General features: G+C 34.0%; 4 protein-coding genes and 1 long non-coding RNA gene across 5 annotated transcripts in view; 1 reads left to right on the top strand and 4 right to left on the bottom strand.

The window, feature by feature from the left end:
- Window positions 1-1,327, top strand: part of LOC117105628 (low-density lipoprotein receptor-like) — a 2,346-nt gene extending 1,019 nt beyond the window's left edge. Inside the window, exon 3 of the mRNA XM_033246806.1 lies at window positions 322-1,327. Coding sequence (XP_033102697.1) covers window positions 322-461 — 140 coding nt within the window. The 3' untranslated portion in view covers window positions 462-1,327. The remainder of the gene's footprint in view (window positions 1-321) is intronic.
- A 239-nt stretch (window positions 1,328-1,566) lies between these two features.
- Window positions 1,567-4,259, bottom strand: LOC117105627. The gene is made up of 3 exons (XM_033246805.1): window positions 3,984-4,259; window positions 3,178-3,555; window positions 1,567-2,742 (listed from the first exon to the last, which is right to left on the bottom strand). The coding sequence occupies exons 1-3, from the start codon at window positions 3,996-3,998 to the stop codon at window positions 2,632-2,634; spliced, it is 504 nt and encodes a 167-aa protein (XP_033102696.1). The 5' UTR covers window positions 3,999-4,259; the 3' UTR covers window positions 1,567-2,631.
- A 535-nt stretch (window positions 4,260-4,794) lies between these two features.
- LOC117105630 (very low-density lipoprotein receptor-like) lies at window positions 4,795-10,509 on the bottom strand. The gene is made up of 3 exons (XM_033246807.1): window positions 10,382-10,509; window positions 7,682-7,834; window positions 4,795-7,143 (listed from the first exon to the last, which is right to left on the bottom strand). The coding sequence occupies exons 1-3, from the start codon at window positions 10,440-10,442 to the stop codon at window positions 7,007-7,009; spliced, it is 351 nt and encodes a 116-aa protein (XP_033102698.1). The 5' UTR covers window positions 10,443-10,509; the 3' UTR covers window positions 4,795-7,006.
- Window positions 10,510-11,205: 696 nt separating this feature from the next.
- Window positions 11,206-15,934, bottom strand: LOC117105631. The gene is made up of 2 exons (XR_004444930.1): window positions 11,806-15,934; window positions 11,206-11,337 (listed from the first exon to the last, which is right to left on the bottom strand). It is a non-coding gene; the product is annotated as an uncharacterized LOC117105631 (long non-coding RNA).
- A 484-nt stretch (window positions 15,935-16,418) lies between these two features.
- Window positions 16,419-19,665, bottom strand: part of LOC117105626 (TBC1 domain family member 14-like) — a 19,992-nt gene continuing 16,745 nt past the window's right edge. The window contains exons 10-12 of the mRNA XM_033246804.1: window positions 19,431-19,540; window positions 18,122-18,225; window positions 16,419-17,530 (exon numbers count right to left, since the gene is read on the bottom strand). Coding sequence (XP_033102695.1) covers window positions 17,325-17,530; window positions 18,122-18,225; window positions 19,431-19,540 — 420 coding nt within the window. The 3' untranslated portion in view covers window positions 16,419-17,324. The remainder of the gene's footprint in view (window positions 17,531-18,121; window positions 18,226-19,430; window positions 19,541-19,665) is intronic.

Here is a 19,665-nt window from a genome sequence, read left to right as displayed (position 1 = left end):
TGCTCTTTCTACAGCACTCCTGTAGCATGTTTCATGGTCAGTGTAGCATCCATCCTCTCTGATTATGATTGTATGCCTTAATTTCTTAAACCAGAATCAGGGGTGGATCCAGAGATATCCTGAAAGATGGGGCGACGATCGAGAGGAAACACACCCTATTTTTGTTTTCTAGACGCCCGGAAGTAACCTCTGAGGCGTTTTGGGCGATCAATAACTTCTTTTTGTTTTCTTTTATTTACATTCTAAAAGATGGTGGGGGGGGGGTAGCCCACCCCTAAATCCTCCCCTGAGAATTGTTATTTTTATTCTTGTACATTACAGAACAATGTATTGATGACTTCATCGGAAAACCGTTTGGTAAATTTAACTGTATAGACGGTATGTGCATTCCGGATTATGAAGAATGTGATGGACGTCGCCAATGCGTTGATAATAGCGACGAAGCTAGGTGCATCTTTTAAGCAAGCAACAAAGAGGCGCGCAAGAATAATGGGCAATTTGCCAGAAAAATGTTTCCGAAGCCGTTTGTTGGAAGGGAGAGGGTCACCCCGTCCGTTGCCATGCTCCCCATAATTTCTTTCTCTTTAGACTGCCGGAAACGAGCTATCTGCCACTTACGCAAACAAACATCTCTTACAATCTTGATTGAAAACAAATTAAATCTATAAATGCAATCTGGTCTATAAACGAAATAATAAAGCGGTTAGTTAATATTTAGCCCTTAAGCCGGGAACTCACTGCGTCGTACGGCAGGCTGCCGACAAATCCTACTCCGCGCTCTCTGTGGGTTAGATGACGCGACGCTGTCTGCTGATCGTCGGATCGTCATTTAAAAACGATCGTCGTGGCGTTGTATTCTCTATAAAATCGCGTCGGCCGACGACTGTCTCGTGTGTAGTGAGTTTCCGGCATCATTAAAAAAATTTAATACATTCTTCTATCAGTTAAACATTTTTTAGGTGCATGTTAGGTGCATGTTGTATTTTTGAAAAACGTAAAGGGTTTTTATTTAATCTTAATTAGCTCTACAGTATTATATATTTTGCTGTTTACACTCTGTACTTTTTAATTGTTGTATTGTATTTTGTCTCTCATAAGCAAGGCATGGCTGGCCTTTGAGGGTGTGACATGAATAAATAAATACTTTACTTACTTACTTAATGTATTCATTTATATTTATGTTACTATTTTAATTGTTTCTTAAATTTGGTGACCCACTCGACAGAGATCTAGTATCTCTTTTTGGGAAGCCAGCCTCCATTTTGTCTGTCCTTTTTCATGAGGCGAATAAATAAAATATACATTTGTTTTCTTGATTGGACCTTAATTATACTACAGTCTTTTATTTTTATCCTATTATTGTAAATTTCTATAAAACCGTGGTTCAAATAAACTGTGTAATTTGCACAACGAAACTAGAAACTAAAAATCTCAGACAGGCCTACTGTAAATCTAGCAAATGTGTTTATTACTTCAATAACATAGCCAAAATAGAGGCATTGAAGGGAGAGAGAGGAGTTGAGTCCTTGTCAACAGTTTTGCAGTGAAAAAAGAGCTACAATTGGATAACGGTCAATAGGTCAATATGTGTAATAATATTTTTATTTTATTTCAAAAGGCACACTATAGTTACAAAAACCTGCAATTTTCAGAATGGATACTCGTAAAATAAACAAATAAAATATAAACTATAAATATAAAAACATGAAAATCATAAAGAATGTATAAACATATAGCACAGAAACAGTAGACAATAAAAATGTACACCAGATACCATATCAAAACAGGTGCAGCTGAATAATAGGTTAATATTTTACATACAATGCGCATTATTAATATTATAATGAGTTATATATATTAATAAAGGCAGAAAAAACTAAGAATGTCAAGCGGAAAGTCATTATTGACAGAGTTTATCTCTGCTAAAAAGCAAAGTATATTAGATTTGTAAAAACAATTTAACTATAATAGAATGGAAACACTTAAATGTAAAATTTATACATTAAGACATACGGTATCAAATTAACATTAGAAGAGAAGCGACAACAAAATCCACAAGAGTCCCTAATTACACTACCACGTTTTGGATAGAGATAGAATTTATAACAAGTCAGTATTCGAGATGATATCTTAACAATTTTCAGTGCAAATCACCTATATTTTTCAAATATATACAATTATACAAAATACAGAAACATTCGATTCGGGATTTGGTTAGTTTGAAAGGAAACTCCTAAAAAAAATAAAGAATAATATAATCACCGAGGCCATCGCGCTTTCCTATTCGCATGTAAACAACAGGTTACTTTTTGGTATTCATTTCTGGGAACTACTGATTTTGAATAACTATTCTTAGTAAAGTTTCCCCGGATTCAAAGGATCAAATATTTGGAAATTATGGACAATACGTTCTTTTTTAGTCATCAAAATCTGATGACTACTAATACGAATACTATTTATTATTAGGTGTTCCGGTTCAAAGACACAATTTATCCATGCTAAGTTTAACTGTTGAAACTGTACAGTATTATGGACAAATAATAAGCGCCTTTCATTGGCAGAGGCTCTCGTCAAACATTGTTACATTAGTTTTAGGGTGCACTCGATCAAATGTATAAATGAATACCAGCATTAATTATTATAAAAACACTGCTGAGTTTCAAATTCAGTGTCATGGGTACCTTCACATGCGGAGGCGGAATCAATCGTTGTATCAACACCTACATCCTCCCTCATCATTGCCTGGTAAAGAAAAAAAAGTAACTACACATGATTGAAAGAATTTGATCTAGGCATATTTATCAAATGTGAGGATTTACAAAAAATACATTTTTTTATGTAATGGTTTTTTAAAAAATTTTATTTATTTTAAAAAAAATCAAATTCATATATAGGCCTTTTGTCAGCAGACAGCTCTACAGTATGGGTACCCTTACAAAAAAGATAACGAATACGAATACGTCATATCATTATCGTCATTCATGCCTAAAACATTATTGACAATATACTGTACGAGCTGAATATGATTCTTGATTCATGCAAAAGACATGAATCGCTTTCGTTGTGACAGATACGCTACTACTGCAGGGGAAGGGTTGTCTTAAAAAAATAATGACGTATAAACCATATTCGTTATCGTTTTTGTAACCTTGCGAAAACTCCTTATTTATAACCTACCTTTTCTCGCGCCCAAATAAAGCCCCTAGTCCTAGCCCAATGGTAGTAGGCACTGCAATTGCCTTGTGTAGGTGACGCAGATGATAGTGTCTCCTCTAAATCGGCAATGTATTCAATAGCACAACGTAAAGCTTGGATTTTAGAGATCCTTTTGCCGGGTGGTTGTAAACGGTGATTGAGTTTGTTCCTTAACATGTCGAAGGCGTCGTTCATATCTCGCATTCGCGAACGTTCTCGATTACTTGCTGATTTTCTTTGCAGGATTTCTCGATTGTTCTCCGCAACTGTTTCTTTAAGACTCGGGCGGTACGTGTATTCGTAGGTTTTGTCGCGTTTTTTGGTAGTGTGATCGACTGCATCACCCACAGGCCCTTTCACCTGAATACAAGATAACGTATTGTATTTTACATCTAAAGTTTTCTAACAGTTATCAAACCAAAGAAATATATTGGCATAAGATGATAATAATGATAATAGTAATAAGGACGATGATGATGATAGCGATAATACTATCATAATGATGATTATAAAATATAATAATAATAATAATAATTATTATTATTATATTATAAAATAATAATAATAATAATAATAATAATAATAATAATGATAATAATAATAATAATAATAATAATAATAATAATAATGATAATAATGATAATAATAATGCACAAGACAGCTGGTAGTGGTGGGGACATACAACAGCATAAACAATTAAAACAAAAAATGTACTGTAAAGGCAAAAAAAATAATATGTAAGTCATAAACTAAAATGTTTAAAAACAAAGTATAAAAACACAACCTACCTCTCTTTGAACCATTGTAAACCATTCAATTCCTTTTAACTGTTTCACGTAAATTAAACTTCCTGACTGCTCAACGGAACAAACCTTTTGATATTAAATCGTTATGGGAACTCGTTTGATGATAATCTAAACAATGCTAGCAAACTTTCAAGGAGGTACCTTCCTGCTTTTGTATAAAACAAGAGCAGTATTTCATTAACGAATGCTCTCAAGAAATACACCTCTAAAATATCTCTTGGCTAAGAATTTAATCAGGGAGTAATTACGTGTTGCTTCGCTGCCTTAATTGATACGACGACAAGGTCTCGTACTTAGACAGTAGCCATACCACCCAAAAGTTTTAAACAATACACCCTCAGCGTTACGTGGCAGAAAAAGTCGAAAAATAATCAGCCACTTTAATATACTGTATGTTTTATCAACCAAAAATTGTTGTGAAGAATTAAAGTCAAAAGACTAAGCGGAAATTGTTAGATAGTGTCGGTGCATGCAGATTACTTCATAATGCTACTTAGCCGATTGTAAGTAGATTTGGATACGTTGCTGTAAACAACCAATAAACGATTTTATTAATTAGCTTAATAAACGTTAATAACAATGTCTTGCCTTTGAAATTCTAATCGCTTGATTTAAATGCGTACATTGTGTTGCAAATGGGAAAGAGTGAGACACCGGTGTAGAAAGAGCAATAGATTCCAGGATAATAATAATAATTATTTATTTATTAATTATTATTATTATTATTATTTTATTATTATTATTTATTTTATTAATATTATATTATCATTATCATTATTACTATTACTATTATCATTAAAATATTTTCTGATTATTTAAATACGGAAACTTGAAGATATGATAATATAACCTTGATATGAAGAAACTGGTGATAATTAAAGATTTTTTTAGAAACATGCTCTTATCGAATGAAAAAACACACATTAAGATTTAACAAAAATAGAAAAAAAGAAACCCATCCACAAACTGAAGCTTTACAAACGTACTGCCTCAACATTGTTGTTTTAATATTTAAATTGGAATAGAGTAATACTTATAGTCCATAATTTAAAGATATATTTACTATAATTGTGCTAAAACAACTGAAACATAATGTTAATAATTGTGTGTATTTATGTAGGTCTAATTATGCTTTTAAATTAAAAACCTCTATCAGGTTTTGTCGGACTCAGACTTGTCAACGACTCTTCTTTCACAACAGTAAGAGTATTTCTCATAGTTTTTCATGTCATCACCGTCAATGAATGTAACTAAATCTCTAACACTTCAGGAAAACCAATGCATGTTAATGAAGATGCGGTTATCTTTCCACCCGGGGCTAGGAGGTCCGGAATGCCGTGTCCAGTGTACTGGAAATCCGGCGTCGGTCTGGTTTATTACGTCAAGATGACAATCGATAGGGCTTAGGCCCGTCAATCCGTCATCTGAATGCAAACACAATACGAAAAAAAACAAAACAAAACAAAACAAAAAAATAACAGCACTTTTATATCCTGTAATGTATTTAAGCAATGATTTATTACCATCGAAATATGACATTATAGATATAATAATAATAATAATAATAATTATAATAATAATAATAATAATAATAATAATAATAATAATAATAATAAACAAGCATTTTTAAAGCGCTCTATACAATGAAGTCTAATAATCCAACTAATTTCATATTAAGTTTTATACTCCACTACTACTAGGCCTATCTATCAATATATATATATTTTTCTATTAAAATTCAATATCATTTGTATCCATTGGCAAATGTGGGTGCTAAATAGAACTTAGGGCATTATATCCACTGAACTCATTGGTGGAACCAGGAATTCAAAATAGAGGAGCCCGGGGAGGTGCTTTCACAGATGGAGGATCTATACCAAGAAAATTTGTGATTATGGCACCTGATGGCCGAAAATTGCACTCCCAGACTTAAAATTTGATTAAAATTTTCTTTATATCTCCATTAAAAAAAAAAACAAGGTAGGGGGAGGGGTGGCTCTCCCCCTCCCTTTAATCCGCTACTGGAACTGAGCAAAGCCAAGGATGGAGCATTTCGATACTACACTACCTGACAAAACTATAAAATCGGTTGTTATCGTCTAAAGCAGCCCTTACTTTGATATTTACTTAATATGCTATTTTCATGTTTAAACAAGAAGGGGGTGTTCAGTCACCTTTGGCAACCACATGATTAAGCCACTGGTTCTCTTAGGTTTTCTTTCTTTATTTAACTTCTGTCTTGGAGATAACAGGTACACAAATGAATAGAACATTGACTGACAAAATTATGGTAAAATGTAAGTGTATAGAACTGTTTCTAATAAAACAATGGTAAATAATCAAGATATTTCTTATTGGTGATATCGGATTAAAAACAATTTTTAATTAATGACGTCACTGTAATGTTGTTTTTAAGTTTTCGTAAAAAAAGTACACTATGATACCGCTAAACAGTTTTCTCTGCATTCGCTACACTACCGAAGATGTCCCCAGCAAAATAGGGTAGGCTCCATTAAGATTCACCGACCAATCAGCGTCACCGACAACTGTATGTGATAGGACGTAGCGATTTCATGGAATCAAAGCTTTACAATTGATATTTTATATTTTCCATCTGTTATTAACCATGTAGGAGCCATGCAATGAGATAATAATACACAATACACAATGTACAATAATTTATACACTTGCACTCGTAGGCCTACCTAACGGTGCATCCGAAGGGGGTGGGGAGGGGGGAAACAATAACAAATGAAATCAAATAACTTATAAATTACATCACACGATACCTTAATTAACCTTCTTCAGCCCTACTCCTACTGAAAATTCACAATATCCAATATATACCAATTGAGTTAAACCATGGAGAGAGTAATAAATCGATAGCATCATGCAAAAAGGCTATAACACTAGACACATAATTATTGTTATAGTAACTGGCTCTTCGGTTGGCCATTGGTCAAATTGTATGTAGTTGACTAAGCTTGAATTTAATTGGATTGAACTTATTTGCAACCTGTTTCATCACTCTGATCCATACAGTTGGATGTCCCGTCGCACTTTTGGTATTCTGGAATACACATTTTATCATTGCACTGGAAGCTACCGAAAGGTTTGCCAGCGAAATCATTGATGCAGTTTGCTAGAACAAAACAGGGAAAAACAGACATTGAGATTAAAAATGTCCCTCAATAAACGAAATACACCACATCAGTAAACAAAGTATAGTGTACAACAAGAAACCGCCTGAAAAGAGGAAATGCCAACCTATCTCTCCTCTATTCCAAAATATGATAATTAATAATAATGAGGATGTTGCCATCTAGCTTTTTGCAACTGGCCAGATGGCAATGGGACCAATGCCGTAGCCAGGATTTTCAAACAGTGTGGGACAATATCAAGGTGGACCCACTTTACGCGTAAATTCAAATAATGTGGAAACATTTTCTTAAAAGTTGACCCATCTTAAGCTAAATATGAGAAATATGAACTCGTTTTTCAAAATGTGGACTCATTTATGCATAATTTGGACCCATTTTTAAAAAAATGCGGACCTATTTTTTATGGACCCATTAGAAAAATTGTGTGAGACTGTCCAAACTGTCCCAATACTGGCTACGGCATTGAATGGGGCTCGGTCCAGTCTATTTCAGCTCAGATGCACAATGCTTCCAAATTACCTGCATGTTCCTTTTCACAATGATCTTCGTCACTGAAGTCGTCACAATCTATTACGGAATCGCATTCGTACCATTTGAGTACACACTGTCGGTCAGGGGCTGTGACTTTCGCACACCGAAACTGAGATTGCTTGAACTTCTCATGGCAAATATCTGAAGTATAACAGTATCCACAAATAAAGTAAATTTTAAAATTGCGAAGTCTAAAGTGACTACCTTAAAAACACACAAAAACCACCGACAACTGATTAAGTATCGGTACAATGTTACTAACAATTATAAATAATAATTATTACCATTAGTGAAATAATAATAATAATAATAATAATAATAATAATAATAATAATAATAACAATAATAATAATAATAATAATAATAATAATAATAATAATAATAACAACAACAACAACAACAATAATTCCCTCTATCCCAGAGGAGCCAATAATTCTATAGTGCCTGCTCACGGGTAACATGTATTAATTATTATTATAACAGAGCAGACGGATCCAGAAATTCGTTAGTGGTGGTGTGAGAGGGTGAATGAGAAATGCCTGGGGCCTCTCACAACGGAATCCATGGTAATAACAGTCCTAGTTGGGTACATGGATGGCAAAGCCCTTGCAAAGTGTATATTATTTAATTGTCTAGTTTTCGTTGTTTATGTGTTTGTCAATTGTTTTTTTAAATATAATCAATGAAGGAAATAAATGAAATGAAAACGTATGTGTGTTTCACCAACGAAATATTTTAATCTATAGGCCTACACTTTGTATTAGCAAAAACCCACGAATGACATGCAGTATAGAAAAATTCCTTTGAATATTATGATGAAGGGACATTGATTGGTTTAATATACTTACAATTATGAACATTAACATCAGGTTTGGTTGAAACTAAAATTAAAAATGACTAACGCTCGGTTTCCATAGAATTGCTCACCCTATCGGCGACAGTCGCCGACAGCTGTCGGGAAGGTTGAACCTGGTTCAACTTTGTCGATTGTTACATGCAGCATACATGTTGTTACATGCATGTCACACATGTTGCTACCCACATTTTGTAACATACATGGTGTTACACACAGGTTGTTACATACATACATACATGTTGTTATATACGTGTTGTCACACATGTTGTTACACATATGTTGTAACACACATGTTGTGATATCCTAGTAGAACACATTAAGCACCTGATTGAGAATATATTATACATGCATTAACGTTTGAAATAAATACCGTAGGAATTACATTTGAATCCCTATTAAGAAGACACAACGGGGAACAAAAAGGCTGTCTCTTATACACATCGTCCTACTGCTGCTTTCAGGTTTCAAGACCAAAAAGCCTTCAAAAGTGCTTCAAAATTCAATTATGTTAAATTCTTATACTTTATTCGGGTCAGGAGCTCGTTCGCTTATTATGGTAAAGAGTGAATGCCGTTGTTACAGATTTTTTGGCGTACCCCAGTATAATGTACCGTACCGTAAGTCTTATATAGCGACGAATTATTTCAATTCATAAGCCTACGTTTTCTATTAGCATTATGGAAAAATAATCTACGAATGACATACAAACTCCAATAAACTGGATTCTGTATTGATTGGTTTAATTAACTTATAATTAATTATGAACATTAATATTGGCATAGGGCTATTAACATAATTATTGCTCAATATAGATTTAAAAAGAAAAACACATGTTTCAATAAAATAAATATTATGTTTGGTTAAGGACAATATTAAAAATGACTAAAAATAGGCCTACAGCTGTTTTATGGTTTCAAGTCACGTCGACAAAATCCCGAGTGCTTCAAAATTCAATGATATTCAGTTTTTATATTCGGGTCAGGAACGTTTTGTTATGGTAGATAATGAATGCCTATGTTAGAAAAATGTTTAGTTTTACCCCAGTAACAACGATGACGACGGCGACAACGACGACAACAACAACAATAACAACAATAATAAACAATAACAACAACAACAATAATAATAATAATAATAATAATAATAATAATAATAATAATAATAATAATAATAAGTCCTAAATAGCGCAAAGTTGCCCCTCACATTACATAAACAAATAAAAAGACATAACCATGAGCGGCAAAAAACGGAAGAATAATTTTCACTGCTCCGGTCTCCAGCACTTTAAAGCCAAAATGTTGGGCTCGCTTGAACAGTAGCTCTAGCTAGCCTATCCTACAATAATAAAGGAAGGTCTCTGTATATCTGATGAAAAACATGAATGAGCGGTTGCTAGTCAGTGTTAAATTCGGAATAAGTTTATTTTCTGCCTAGGCAGCAATAACGTCGACCTCTTTAAGTTTGAATACCTAGAGAAAACCCGAAATCGGGTTCTGGGGAACACATCTATGCCCGGGGGACGGGCCGGCCAAATGTTTTGCAATTTTAATGATTTTTTCTTCTGATAATTTACAAATTTATATAACCACATATCACGTATGGATCAGAAATTCGAAAGAGAGCACTTATTACTTAAAAAATGCAGTATGGTTACTGTGAGTAGGTCTACCATTGTGGAACCCTCATACTAAGGTAAAAGTAAAACGAAATCACTAGATGTTAGAATGTATAATGATATGGTTAATTACTATTTCTTCGGTACCAATTATATTTTTTAAAAATCGAAATAGCATCCTACAAAATACTCTAGACAAATCAAAATAATATCTTACCTGCTTGGATAGTTAAAAACCATGCAAGTGCAAATGTGAGGGCTAGAATCAAACGACACATACTGAGACAGTGTGAGCAAGCTGCTGGTGGAAGACTTCGTTTGCTTTGGTTGAAACAGGCAATTCTAAAAATATCGTTCTGATGTTCGGAAATAAATAGCTTAGAAAAATCATGATGCGTAGGACGAATGACACAGTGTAAACAAAAACACTTGTTTGGCCTGTGTGGCGTTTTCTGTAAATATGTATAGCCTACAAGGACGGTGGTAATTATCACCATCATTCTAGGTAATAATTCGGTAAATGGGTTAGCTGGTATTAATGGTTTAGAAAGCCTACCGTAAAACCTCGATTAGAAGCCCTGGGCTTCTTTTCGAGTCTACTTTTGTAAAATAAAGAGAAAGAGTGAGAGAGAAAGTTGGGGTGGGGGATGGGGCTTCTCTTTATGAAAGCTGGAAATTTTGGGTATTACGTACTATGAAACAATCATAACCACTGTAACATCGGTCTGTATCGCGTCGTGGAGTGTATTAACCGGCATTAAATCACTTAAATTACTGTATAAACCAAACGTGCTTTTAATTTGGTTGGTTTCTTTGAAATTTATGTATACAGTGAATTATTTATTATTAATTTCATGTACCATGTTATCTTGAAACGAGATAGGCTTCTTTTCGAGGCTAATTTTTCAAACTAAAGAGGGCTTTCAAATCGAGATGGGCTTATTCTCGGGATTACGCCCATCCGGTTTCTATTCGAGGCTTTACGGTAGGCATACTCTAGTCCCACCTATGCCATAAATAAAAACAAACCAAAATCAGGGGTTGATTTATAGTTTCTTTATTAATATGTACTGTAAACGATGTACTGTATTACATAATTTATTAAACATTAGGGAACTTTCGATTTGTGAGACGCGACGCAAGAACGGAATCACTCATGCGTGACCGTCCTACCTGGCCACTGTAACATCGGTCTGTATCGCGTCGTGGAGTGTATTAACCGGCATTAAATCACTTAAATTACTGTATAAACCAAACGTGCTTTTAATTTGGTTGGTTTCTTTGAAATTTATGTATACAGTGAATTATTTATTATTAATTTCATGTACCATGTTATCTTGAAACGAGATAGGCTTCTTTTCGAGGCTAATTTTTAAAACTAAATAGGGCTTTCAAATCGAGATGGGCTTATTCTCGGGATTACGCCCATCCGGTTTCTATTCGAGGCTTTACGGTAGGCATGCTCTAGTCCCACCTATGCCATAAATAAAAACAAACCAAAATCAGGGGTTGATTTATAGTTTCTTTATTAATATGTACTGTAAACGATGTACTGTATTACATAATTTATTAAACATTAGGGAACTTTCGATATGTGAGACGCGACGCAAGAACGGAATCACTCATGCGTGACCGTCCTACCTGGCGTCCTACGTTCTCTGCATACGTAGATTTGGCCAAATTGCGTTTCAGAACCTACTCGACGAGGTGACCTTACCGTTATGCGCAGATGACTTTTACTGGCGTCATTACGTTCTACGTCCTACCGTCGTCGTGCAATCGAAAGCTCTCTATTATATCTTAATTCAACGGGTAACTGGAACGGTACGGTAACTAACAGAATGTACCATTCTGGAAATGCCTCTGGTTAACTAAAACACAATCGGAAAATTGTTTATTTTCATTTATGGAATGATCTTCACAACAGAGTATTTTCCATCGAACATGACTAGAGCTGTGTTGTCATACGGAACAATACGATCTTTACCACTTACGTTTCTTCACACTCCGCCTCTCCCATTCCCTGGTACCACACACTATGGTACAAACGTGATACAAACGGTTACACCCAAGTTTCACACCAAGACAGTGCAATTGGCTATTTAATTGGTTTGACCACAGACCGATTATTTAGCGGTAGAGATGTCTTTCATTTTACCTTAATAAACAATGCAAAATTATATACTTTATCTTATATCAATAATTCAAACCTAACACGTTGTAATTACTCCTAGATACTACAACAGACTCTTTATCACCTCGAAGAGACATTTTAAAATAGCGAGCTTTGCTACTCAAAACTACTATACAACATACATGTTGCGACACAAATGTTGCTACACAAGTTACATACATGTTGTAACATACATGTTGTTAACAATATGTTACATGCAGCATACATGTTGTTACACACACCTTGTTACACACATGTTGTTACATGCATGTCACACATGTTGCTACCCACATTTTGTTACATACATGGTGTTACACACATGTTGTTACATACATGTTATTACATACATGTTGTTATATACATGTTGTCACACATGTTGTTACACATATGTTGTAACACACATGTTGTGATATCCTAGTAGAACACATTTAGCACCTGCTTGAGAATATATTATACATGCATTAACGTTTGAAATAAATACCGTAGGAATTACATTTGAATCCCTATTAAGAAGACACAACGGGGAACAAAAAGGTGTCCCCTTATAGCAGTGTCCTCTGAATAGGGGTTAGTTGCAGTGTTATATATATTATAAGATATATTTTCACTTGATTCGCGGCCAAAAAAATGTCCCCTTAATGGACACATCAAAGCAGTAGTTTGCCTTTATTACCAGATTAATCAAGAGTAATAATAATTGTTGTACTTAGATATTCAGCAAATAAGCAAAGAAATGATCAGCCTAGAACAACATTGTAATTGTTTCTGCCGCTTGCATTTTATGTACAGTATAGGGGTGGGGTTCTTATGAGAACCAGACATCGCGGGGTACCTAGGTGTGCAGGAAAAAGCTTTCATGTGGGTTGTAGCAGAAGCATTCTAGTAAAAATTGGTTTTTGCAAGGCGTGATTTTGGTATATCAGAAGGGGAAACTTGCCTTGTTACAGGCCTGCTGTGTACCAATACATTTAAACAGTCCTTTACGATGATTATGATCGTCATAATTAGCATAAAATACGAGCTCAAGAACTTTAACATGAAAGACCTCAGCAAAATATTTCACATCACCAATACATTCTTTATAACCTGTACATTTAAAACAAATTACCCTAAATTCCTTTAATGGAAATAAAGTGCATGGTGGTGGAGGGGGATGGGGGAGAGGATAGACTATGATGAACTTGGCAAAAAATATTTGAACACATAGAAGCAGATGGGTGTACAAATAATAATAATAATAATAATAATAATAATAATAACAACAACAACGTGAAACTGTATACAGCTAAATATTTTGACAGCTATTATATTAGATTTATGAAACTGAAACAACAGGTCTTAATAAGCACTACAGTAGTAATATTCTCCATTAGACGAAACGAACAAACTACTATACTCTAATCGTTAATCTAGTAACGCTTCAATTAACATTCAACCAATCAATTACAGTACAATGTTTCATTCGATCAATGAACAGTATTCTAATTTTCAACTGTTCAAAGAACAGTACTACTAATTTTAAATTGACCAAAAAACAGCGATGCAAGCGTTCATTCAACAAAATTAGCAGCAACACAACTGTTTATTTGACCAATGAAGACGGCTGTGTTTCCAATCAATCAATTCACAGATTAGGATAATTAATACATTAAAAACTCCTTTTGACCATTAACTGCCATGGCACTATTCACTTGATATTCGACCATGGTTATTATTATTTCTATTTAATTTGACATCTAACCACTTCTACTACAGATTAAAAACCTATTTACATTACAACAAAAATATATATTTTTTTTCTCTGAAGTATACTTTCAATTATATTTCCTTATGATTATTGCACTAAATACTTGTTTCTACAAGTCTTCCCTTGATTATATACCGTATTCGTGCGTGGCACTCTTTACAGGACAGACAAAAACAACCTGTATATTATACAAATCTACAGCATTTTGGTTTTGTTTTTGGTAAAACAGAAGCAACACATTAAAAAATATCTTTTGAATATAAATTTTTATAGGACAAAAAACGTAGATGATTCTCTGAATAGGTCGCCATGTATGGTACGGATCCACAGAACATTTAGTCAATCTATCACACACTATGTTATATACAAGGCTGCCTTGTAATTTCATGTATTCACACTATATTATATACAAGGCTGCCTTGTAATTTCATGTATTTAAAGTTTATTTATGACAATGAAAATTGGGAAATTATAATAAAGTACATGATACTGTAAGAATATTTCGCAAACATTCTTTGAAAGTTTATTTTAGATATCATGTTTTGGAACCATAAAATAACTGAATTTCAATGGAAGATTGTTTTTTTTAAAAATATAATTTTGATTACATAATGACGAACAGGGTAGCAAACAACTACTGCATCTTAATGGACCTTCAAGGTGTGTCAATCAAACTTGACAACTGACCAATCAGAACATCGCTAAGATTACGTGCTTATTTCACCAAAACAAACCTTAGCAACAATATCCAAGGAGGCTGGGGTTACTGGAAAGATTCAATTCTACATTGCAGTTCACTCGTGATTACCATGAAAACAAAGTGTATGGAACTACAAGCGGTCCGACTCTCGTGGTTTCGTTGAAACGTAATCCTATTAAAAAAAATACTGCCACGAAGAGGCGTGTCCTAAAATAAGACGATTTTCGCGCAAACTCTATTCAAATTCTAATAGGGCGCCCCCTATCTCGTGGCAGTAATATTTTAACGTTTCATTGCGTGCATACAAAATCAGGGCAGTCGGACCTCTTACAATTCTATACCCTCTGATCAAATCATACCTTGGCAAGTTGTGATCAATAGACTGAACATTGCAACACTTCTCACAACTTGTGAGGGCGTGATCAATGTTCACATGTGCACTTAAAAGCAGCATTACCTTTTAAACAGAGAAAAACCATTATATATCTGTTGTGGTGTAAAAACAATTGCATGCAGATGGCATTTGTACAATTTTTTATGCTATAATATAAATAATTGTGCGATCACCAAAACTTACTTTATTAAAATGTGTTGTGTATTTACGATTTATTGAGGTAACTGAAGTTGACAAGTTAGAGTGGTAGGTTGCTAAGCAACAATGATTGAATACCTTAATTACCATACAACTTTGAATGACAAGCTGACATCAAGAGTCTAAATTAATGCCTGTGGAAAATGTAAACATTCTAAATTTTTCCTGATTGGTTGGTTGAAAGGAGTATATGCATGTCCATGTAGCAGCATATAAACTCTGATCAGTGGTTAAAAACATATTCACACTGATAAATCTAGTTAGAAATCCATTGATAAGCTCATTTAAAAGGATTAAATAAACTAATCAATTTTAATAATACAGTAGAACCCCTATTAAGACCCCCTTAAAAGGTGACACCATCGGGACAAAAAAGTGTCCCCTAATTAGAGATGTTCCCTGAATAGGGGTTTGGCATAGTGTTAAAAGATATACTTTCCCTCGTTCTGTGGCCAAAAGTGTCCCCCACTTATAGGGGTGTCCCCTTAATATGGTTGTCCCTTAATATGGAGTGTCCCCTTAATAAGGAGTTGTTCTACTGTACCTTTGAATAAAAACATGGAGGTTAATGTTGTAACAAATTGCGTAGCTCACTAACGACGTGACCACAACATTACTCTGTACCTGTTGATAACATGGCAAGTCATTGCAATATTTGATCAGACTCAATGAATTTTCTGTAGATTCAAATTTTAGTGGAGTTATTCAATTTCTGTCAGTGTTGCAGGATTTTTTCTCACAACCAAAACAACTTCACTCCTAAAACCTCATATTGAGATTTAGTTTGTGTAAAGCATCGTGTGTGTATGTTTGTCTTGTGTAAGGGATTGTCACCTGCAAGTAGGAGTGATATTCGCTTTTTGACAATCCTTGGCGCATGTGCTGTGCACCTAAATAAATAATAATAATAATAATAATAATAATAATAAAAACTACACTATATCATTATAATATTAATAATGATAACAAAAACAACATTAACAAAGAATAGAGAATCATAATTGTGCCAAGTCCCTACTCACTTTTGAAACACAGTAAATATTGTGCAATTGTTTTCTTGGGAATAATGTCTAGTAATGTAATGGCTACACACTGATGGCTAAGTACTTCTCAATGGTCTACATGCTGGAATCCAAACATACGCTTGTTTTTAATGATGGGGTCAAGATAGAAGCACCCACGTCGCAGCCCTGGTTAATACTAATTTTAGCACCACCACAGTGGATATGAGAAGAAGAAGATCACTGAAGTTTGTCTAATAAAATTGGGGATAGTGTTTATTTTATACCAAATACAATAGCTACAGCCTGCCTCCACCAAGGTAGGGCAGTCTTGGATGGCCAGGACAATCTATGTATATGGTATACAAAATAATTTTTTGCTCGGATGAGGAGCTCTAGAAACACTTGGATGATTGATTAATAGATCCTTTTTAGCTCTACTGCCTCTATTAAACTGCCCTCATGAGGCTGATTGATTAATAGATCTTTTTTAGCTCTACTGCCACTATTATACTGCCTTCATTAGGAGCTCTAGAAACACTTGGCTAATTGATTAATAATTGATTGATCAATAGATCTTTTTTAGATCTACTGCCTCTATTATATTGCTCTCATCGGAGCTTTCGAGATTATGAGAACTTGTTTTCTGAGTCAAGTTTAACACAGTAGCCACTGTGTGATCTTAAGGCTGTAATGTACTGTACCTCTTAACTTTGAGGGCATAGCACAGTATCAATATCACCATGGGCAATAATTGTAACCATGCTCCTCAAAGCAGTCAATAAATGTATACTACTTTGATTGAGCTACTAGCCCACACTTCAAGCGTCATGAGAATCTTTGTTTGGTAGATACTGGCGTGATACATATCTACACTCTTATTACAAATGCACAGGATATTGTTTGGTAATTCACAGTATGTTATTAATGCCAGTTCTTTCCTGACCTCAACCATCACTCTGCTGTTGCTTCTGTTGTTGGTTGACTAGATGGGCGGAGAGCACTTGGCTAAATTTCTTCTGGTGTACATCAATGGCAGCAATGGATTTGAATAATAGTCCTGAGGCGATGTCTTCGGGAAGTCTGGTCAAAAACTGTGCTATATGAATGAAATCCATTCCAAGTAGAACATTCTGATATAATTGCAGGATTCCTATAAACAAATTTAAACAATATATAAAAAAATAGTGTCTGTGTTGCAAGAGAATGGGGAAGAAGATAACAGAAACAAATTACATAAATACATACATAACAAAATTTTGTTTGAAGGTGAACTAATAATATATATTAATGCTCGAGTTCCACCATGTAGATAGTTCTGTAAAGAACTATCGTTGGTTGAGAATGTCTCGACGTTTCGATTGAGTTTCTATTTCATGAAGTTCAGAGCGCTTAACAAGTTGACGTGTTAAAGCGTGGACTACAGTAGCTCATACATTCCTTCTCCTGTAAGGGACTCTCGTGTCTGAGCAGGCAGGTAAACTGCTACCAGCTACTCTCATCTGTCCACAACAGGGGCTGTATGGACCAGTACACCGGGGTAACCCCTACTCGTCTCGAAAGATTACTGGGTTCTTGAGTACACATGAGTCAATTGTGTACACTGGGCCTATGGTTTATAGTCCTTATCCGAGAACACTTTTCCACCAGAACCATAGACGAGCGTGCCGTTTAAAATAGCGACGGTATTATGCCTATACGTTGAGGCATTAGTTTTGGGAACAAACAAAAACAAAATCTTTACCTAATGCTGTCCTAAAAAGGAATTCTTCTCCATCACGAAAGAACACATCCCAAACTCTACAAGCAACATCTAATGGCAGAGACTTGCTATAAATTGTATACATCCTGGATAAAAATAACAAAAAGAAAACACATAAGGAAAGAAAAGAGCTTAACAAGTAATGGTTGTATTCAATTTGTAATATTTTTATTGTCATTGTTCCCTATTTACTCTTAGGTAATGAGTCCATAATAAATATAACACATAATTAAAAAAGCAGTCATGTAGTGCAGGATGGATACTAATGTATTGTATGAATTAATAAATTATGAGCTGACCAATAAATGTTGATGAAAACTTGTAACATTATCAATCAATCAGAGATCAGGGGTGACTTATAACTTACCAAACAATAATATACAAATCAGAGTGACTTACAACTTATCAATCCATAATGTAGAAATTAGTAGTGACTTCTAACTTACCAACCAATAATACGGAAATTAGTAGTGATTTATAACTTACCAACCAATAATACAGATATGAGTAGTGACTTATAACTTATCAATCCATAATATAGAGCTTAGTAGTGACTTATAACTTACCAATTAATAATATAAAAATTAGTAGTGACTTATAACTTACCAATCCATAATATTGAAATTACTATTGACTTATAACTTACCAATCAATGATATAGAAATTAGTAGTGACTTATAACTTACCAACCAATAATATAGAAAATTACTAGTGACTTATAACTAACCAATCAATGATATAGAAATTAGTAGTGACTTATAACTTACCAACCAATAATATAGAAATTTACTAGTGACTTATAACTAACCAATCAATGATATAGAAATTAGTAGTGACTTATAACTTACCAAACAATGATTTAGAAATAATTAGTGACTTATAACTTACCAATCAATGATATAAAAATAAGGAGTGACTTTTACCAATCCATAATATAGAAATTACTAGTGACTTACAACTTACCAATCCATAATATACGGTAGAAATTAGTAGCGACTTATAACTTACCAAACAATGATATAGAAATTATTAGTAGTGACTTATAACTTACCAATCAATAATAGAGAAATTAGTAGTAGTGACTTATAACTTCAACTTTCTTTTTTCTCAAAATGTCCAAAACAAAGAGCTCAATCACCAAGCGCATAGAGGCTTTTTCGCATGATGCGCTCTACAAATCCAACTATTATTATTATTAACTTACCAATCAATAATAGAGAAATTAGTAGTGACTTATAACTTACTAAACAATAAAATTAAAATTATTAGTAATGACATATAAAGTTCTTACCAATCAATTATATAAAGATCAGGAGTGACTTCTAACTCCTCAAAATAATCATAGAGATGCGGAAGGTTGTCCTGAAAATACTCCTCAAAAGTTGCAAAGTATGCTTGCATCTGTTAGAAAAAAAAATACAATAAAAAAAATTATAATTATCTCAGACAAATTATCTTAGATACATCTAAAAAATTAGTAATTTAGAATATCAATTATGAAGCGAAGTTGTTTCTTTGTATCATGT

This window comes from Anneissia japonica, unplaced genomic scaffold, assembly GCF_011630105.1.
Source record: "Anneissia japonica isolate Jap-2015-1 unplaced genomic scaffold, ASM1163010v1 scaffold287754_len4335492_cov202, whole genome shotgun sequence".
NCBI lineage: Eukaryota > Metazoa > Echinodermata > Crinoidea > Comatulida > Comatulidae > Anneissia > Anneissia japonica.
This window is presented reverse-complemented; position numbering and strand designations above follow the sequence as displayed.

What these genes read in the sequence shown, in the direction of transcription:
- LOC117105627 (XM_033246805.1), bottom strand. An exon ending in TTATTTGGGCGCGAGAAAAG is followed by an intron (nt 2,743 to 3,177) that starts GTAGGTTATAAA and finishes TTTCTTTACCAG; the next exon opens with GCAATGATGAGGGAGGATGT.
- LOC117105630 (XM_033246807.1), bottom strand. Translation starts at nt 10,442, where the DNA reads ATGTGTCGTTTGATTCTAGCCCTCACATTTGCACTTGCATGGTTTTTA. An exon ending in GTTTTTAACTATCCAAGCAG is followed by an intron (nt 7,835 to 10,381) that starts GTAAGATATTAT and finishes GTTATACTTCAG; the next exon opens with ATATTTGCCATGAGAAGTTC. An exon ending in TTGTGAAAAGGAACATGCAG is followed by an intron (nt 7,144 to 7,681) that starts GTAATTTGGAAG and finishes GTTTTGTTCTAG; the next exon opens with CAAACTGCATCAATGATTTC.